The sequence below is a fragment of the Egretta garzetta genome, unplaced genomic scaffold (assembly GCF_000687185.1).
Source record: "Egretta garzetta isolate BGI_Z169 unplaced genomic scaffold, ASM68718v1 scaffold598, whole genome shotgun sequence".
Lineage (NCBI taxonomy): Eukaryota > Metazoa > Chordata > Aves > Pelecaniformes > Ardeidae > Egretta > Egretta garzetta.
The window spans coordinates 577,331-583,342 of NW_009260621.1; the positions used below are offsets into that span (position 1 = coordinate 577,331).

Sequence of the window (6,012 nt, forward strand, 5' to 3'; positions counted from 1 at the left end):
AGCGACAGCCAGTCTGCCTTGCTCCCGCGACCCTTCCTGCCCCGGGGACGAACAGGCACCGCTTCCTTCCTCCCTCGCCCCTTCTGCGGGGTGGGAGCAGCCCTTTGGCTCTTGGCTCTTGCCCATCCCGGGGTGGGCACCCCCCGTTCCCTCACACCCCGCCTCCTAAATCCTTGGGCTCCTTGGTAGCCCCTCTCAGGTGCGAGCGCAGATAGCCCCGGGCTTAGAAAAGCTAAAACAAAACAAAAAAAACAGGCACCGCTTCCTTCCTCCCTCGCCCCTTCTGCGGGGTGGGAGCAGCCCTTTGGCTCTTGGCTCTTGCCCATCCCGGGGTGGGCACCCCCCGTTCCCTCACACCCCGCCTCCTAAATCCTTGGGCTCCTTGGTAGCCCCTCTCAGGTGCGAGCGCAGATAGCCCCGGGCTTAGAAAAGCTAAAACAAAACAAAAAAAAGCTTAGAAAGTAAAAAAAAAAAAAAAAAAAAAAAGGAGAGAAGGGTGCCCATGCAGTGCTAGGGGATGTCCCCAGGTACACACGGCTGAGCTCCCTCTGCCCAGCGCTCGGCGTGGGGGATATCCCCGTGTTGCTCCCGTGGGATGGTGGCCGATTTTGTAGGGGCTTGGTCGGGAGTAATCCCCCCAAATCTTTGCCCTCGTGACCAAAGTGCGTGTCCCTGCCCATGCTTCCTGAGCGTGGCTCAGGTCCAGCATCCCTGGCGAAGGCAGCGCTGCTTGGCTGAGGGAAGAGGCACAAAAACCATCTGCAGAGATGCCTCCTCAGCATGTGAACTGGATGCCGCGGTTGCAAAAGCGAGGGATCCAGGTCACATGCTGAGGAGGCATCTCTGCGTTACTCATGAGTGTGGGCTGGGAAGGCTGTGGCGCATGTAAAACCGGTTTCTGCAGTTCGCCAGGGTGAGAAAGCCGCCTCCTGCTCCGGCCAGCCCCACGCCTGGGACGCCGCAGCTTGCCAGGTGTGGTGCAACAGGCGGCAGCTTTAGGGCTTTTGTGTTTGCTGGCCTCTCCTTGCTGCACCTTGGATGGCTTGTTTCCCACGCCGGCAGGTTTCCGGGGGTCCCTGCCAAATGGGCTTGTGCTGAGCACGGGGGATTCCCTCCAGGAAAAAACAGAGTGCTGAGGACGCACTGGGCCAGTTACATCTCTCCCTGTCCCCTGAAGACCTCCCCAAAACCTCACGATCCTCCCATTACTTCCACCTCTGCTTCACACAGAGCTCCCACCTTCCCCGTTGCCGCCATTCCCTGCGCTGTGCTGCAGCCCTTGTCTCCTGCTCTGGCAGCTTTGGGCTTCTTGCTGGGATGGAAGAGGAGAACCAGTGTGTTTCCAAGGACGAGAAGGAGAGCTTGGGTTGGGCTGGAGCTGCTCAGCAGTTCTGGTTTCCTCCTGCCATCAGCGTCCCAGCAGAGGCCTGGTAACTACTGGGTACCCGTGCTGGCTCTCCTTTGGTGCTGCTGCGCTCTGCAGGGACAGTGTTTCCCAACACACCGTGCCTTAACGACTCGCATATTGCAAATGGGCTCGGAGGTGGCAGGTTGTTTTTTGCAAAGTGCCGGACACCATAACTCGCCTGTCTAAACATGCACCCTCAGCAGTGACGCCCCTCTGAAGCAGCTGGCTGGCATCTCGGAACGTGTGGTAGCCTTGTCGCTCTGTTTTCGGAGCCTCTGAGGGATTTGGTTGTAGTAGTTGGGATGCTTAAGGATGTGGTGCATTCCGAGCAGCACACCGAAGGTTATTGTGGTTAGATCTGTTCAAACAGTCATGAAAGCCTATCAGGGGCAATTTGCAGTGCTCTCCTTTTGGTGCACCGAGGCCGCGCCGTTCGGCTCGCTCTCACAAAGCATCCCCTGAGACCTTCACCACGCTGGGAATGAAAACGGGAAAAGCTCCCATAGTCTCTGTGAGTTACTAGCTAGGAAATTCAGAAATCCTTTAATACATTATATGAACACCTTATTCACTTTACTGTGTAGCAAATGGGGTTTACGCATTTGCAAAAAAGTGTAAAGCTTCGCAGAGCTGTTGAGGGCTGAAAATAAGGAGGCGCTACTGAAACGTAGGGAAGTTGCAAACTTTCCAGGAATAAAAAAAAGACAGTCTTTTCTCTGATGCTGGAAAGTAATTCACGCGATGCAGTAAATTATTTAGATTTTCACACAGAAGCCACTCCAACCGCGCCGCTATGTATTTTTTTAGAATGGGGGCATTTTTTGCTGTTTCTTGTGGGAAGCTCTGATTTTTTGGTTTGGATGCACCGGGGAGTGTTTTGGTAGCTTTCTGGCACGCTTGGGTAACCGATTCCTCCCGGGGAGAGGAGTGCTCGGCACATGGTGCACAGCTGCAGAACTGGTCAGGAAAGATCTGATTAAACACTTCTGTACCGAAAAGCGCCAACTCGTCAAAATCCCAACCGTCTGCAGGAAAGAACTGGGGCCACTGAAACTTTTATCAGGGAAATTTTTGTGGCGTGTGCGTACACGCACAGGGGAGTGTGTAGGATCCCGTACTAGCCTGGTGCAAAGAATATGCGTTTGGTGTGGAAGAGAGGCCTTTTCCTCTCGGGGAAAAGCTGGATAGGTTTTAATTTGGATTTGTAAACATATAGGGGATTTCCACACCACCACCATGCCCCCCCGAAAAGGTTTTGCAGCTAAGGGAAGAAGTGATAAAGCGAACAGGTTTCAGACGCTTCAGTGTTTTTCCTCCTTGTTTGCATTTATAGTGAAAGTTGTTGAAGATTTTCAATGGTGGTTGTAAGAGGAAGATTAAGGCGGCAATAACTTGATACAAAACCCTAGTCCGTAGCTAAATATTCAGCGTCGTGGTGGGCAGCGAGGGTTTGCATCAAATCCCAAGGGTTTACATCAAACCCTAGCTGCTCGCGGCCCTTCTGCATTTGTAACTCGGTTTCCTGAGCCTGTGGTGACTTCATTGTGAAGCGTAACAGGGACAGATAACACGAGGCCGTGCGATGGCATGGCCACAGAGGCAGCAGCTACCTGGTCAGCAAAGGGGGAGGCAAAGCAGTGGAGTTACAGCTGGCTCTGCATGCCACAGAGCCAACGGAGCGGGTTTCCTTGGGCTTGCAGTTGTCTAGGAAGGAGTGAAGCCTGACCGAAGCTCTTTCCTGTGGTCGTGGCTTTCCTCCTGTTGCTGTCTCTTGTGGGCTCGCTGTTGTCTGACGAGAACTGGTTTCATGCTGTAGCCGTACCCTCGGGTAGGTTCATAACAGTGCAAGGCCTGTGTGCAGCAGAGACTGCAATCCCCGACTGGGAAACCAGACCAAAATGGTAAAAATGCAATCAAGTGTGGAATAAACGAGCAAATGCAAGATGATAATTCATGGTAGGATGCGGGACTACTCTTCAGAATAAGGGTTGTTTTGGAGACAATTAATTTTCCTCTTCGTAGTGCATGAGCAATCGGTTATTAAGTGAAGATGAAAACGGGAAATGAAATTGAGCGAAGGCGGCATTACTTTTCTGCCAGGCGAGCTTCTGGGATGGCCTGCCACAGGATGCCAGGGATGCTGAGAGCTTACCTGGATCCAAAAAGAGATTAAGTTATACAAGTAGCAAGGTGCTGGACTGCTAGAGTCCTCGTTACTTTTTCAAGTGGGTGAAATTAGAAGGAACTTTTTCCCAGCAGCCTTACCCCGTAAGTGTTCCTGGTTATCCCCATGTCCCCAGATGACCTGGCTGGGGCTCTGGGCTCCATCATGCAGTCAGCCTCCCAAGCCAGGTAAAGGACGAGGTGGCCAAAGGAAGGTCCCTACAAGAGGGAAGGGGCACAGATCAGAAGGAGCAGGGGGAGCCAATGCCTGCTGGCAGGCACAGACGTTTTGTTTTGCAGTTTCCCTTGATGGTGGGAGGAGGGATTCGACACAGAGAGGATCTGCTCTGCCCTGGCCGCTCTCGTCGGTGGTTGCTACTCTGAGGACTCAGAAGGTTCCCTCCTGGCATGCCTTTGGATTTTTAATAAGCACTGGGTGTGGCGTGCTTTGCTGACAAGTCCCAAGACCCCCAGTCCCCTCTTCCGTTGGCAGTGAGCGGAGCAGGCAGCCTCTCCTAGGATAACGGCTTCATGAGTCGGGAGCATCGTTGTGCAACCTCCCCATCGCACCTAAGCGGGAAGCAGTCGCGCAGAGGACACATCTGCACCCTGGGATGTGCAGAGGGCTGCAGTCGTCATTTGCCTGCCAGCTAAAAGGAAGGTGACATTGAGATACAGGGAGAGACAATAAAATAATTAGGCTGAGACTCCTTTGGGCAGGCGATCTACCCTGCGGTTTGCTGAACTGTGACTTCAGTTGGCTCCGTGCGGCGTTTGCACGATTAATTTGAGATGCTTAACCCCATGCTGGGCCACAGGTGAACGCCAGCCGAGGCTGCTTTCTCCCTTAGCAAAGAGTTTGCTGGGGAGCAAATTGCTCCAGCAGAAAGCATGGGATTTGCTGGGCAGCCAGAGTGTTGCCTGCTGGGCTGCATCCCAGGGCTGTCCTGCTTTTTTTCCCACTGGACGCAAGGCAGCCTCCGTCTTTGGAAATGGCACAGGACCCATTGCAGGCATATCAGAGAGGGAAAAAAAAATACAGGAAGGTGGACTACAATAGAAGGGTTGTCTGAGAGGAAGCCCCGGACAAATAAATGCTTTTTTTCCCCAGGAAACTCAAGCCAGTTCCATAAACCACTGAGAGATGTGGGGCCACATTTTTCCATGGGAAATGTCTGCCTGAAGAAGCTGACAGCTGGGAGTGGGATTTTTTTTCCCCCCTCTTTGTGTTTGGAGAGGCTGCTGGAAGAGTAGCAGGGTTTCTGGTGGGCAGGGGATCACGGGTCTCCGGCGGAGGGGAGGGAAATCCCGAGTCAGTGGCCCAGCATAAGGGAAGGGAAATTTTAAATCATTTGTGCAGGGGGAAAAGGGGGATTCCCAGGTCATCGGTGAAAAAATAAAAGGCGCGTAGGAGGGAGCCCTGCCTGCCTGGGGTATCTACACTGTCATCTCTGCTGACGGGAAGGGGGTTTTTAACCCTGCAAAACCCCTTTGCTTTCTAGTACGCGGCTGCACTGCAGGCTCACACCCTTCTGTGGTTTCAGGGGCGGATGTCTCGGTGCTCTCAGAAGCCGAGGGAGCTGCTTCCTCTCCTTTGGGTTTAGGTTTGTATTGATTTGTTTGTATTTGTTTCGCTTGCACATTGTGTTTGGTTTTCATTCCGCAGTGATTAGCGGTGAGCACCCTTGGCTGTGTTTTGGGATGTTTCCTGGCTCTTCTGACCTTATCTCCAAAGCGCGGATAAACCAGAGCAGTTGGGAACCCTGGGGGATTCGTTACCTGTATCCAATTGCGGCAGGTCCAGACCACATCCATGCAAATCATCAATTTTTCTGAAGAAAAAAAAAGGAAAACAAACCACCCCAAACAAGCCTCTTCCTCCTCCTGAGCCCTGCATGGGTCCCTCACAATTCAGGTGTTTGTTATTCCCACCTAGAAACGAACTCGGGCTGCAGATGGATCTGCATTTGGAAATGTTCCTCCCTGTCCTGTTTCGCTTCCATCAGCAATCTCTGGGGATGCGCCTGGATCTCCCTGGGGCTTTGGCTGTCCTGAAGCTCTGACGTTGCTGCAGGCAAATGTCAGGGTGAAGGCTTTTGCCCCAGCCCCTCTGGTGGCGAGGGAGGTCTGGCTGTTTCGTTCCCATCTTCTTCCTGGGAAGGGTCTAACTCATGAATCCTGGTCCGAATCGAAGAAAGAGGGGACGACGTACTCCAGTGGTGCTGGGACGGCCAACAGAAGTGACGGGTGACTTCAGCCTGTGCTCTGAGGAGACCCTAATTTCACCGTCCGTCCTACCCGGAGGTTTTTCCGCCTCTTTGCTCCAGCTGGCTTCCCCCGGGGCCTGGGCCGCACATTTGGTGACAGTGAGGGGCTGGCAGGGGGGTGGGGATGGGGACAGGCGCCGGTGTTGAAACAGGATCTGGCTAACCACATCCTCA

The 6,012-nt window shown here is 53.4% G+C and overlaps 1 protein-coding gene across 1 annotated transcript in view; it reads right to left on the reverse strand.

The window, feature by feature from the left end:
• The window catches only part of STX6 (syntaxin 6), a 23,071-nt gene that overhangs the window by 15,731 nt on the left and 1,328 nt on the right, over nt 1–6,012 (reverse strand). The window contains 2 exon segments of the mRNA XM_035900743.1: nt 3,135–3,259; nt 3,674–3,790. Coding sequence (XP_035756636.1) covers nt 3,135–3,259; nt 3,674–3,790 — 242 coding nt within the window.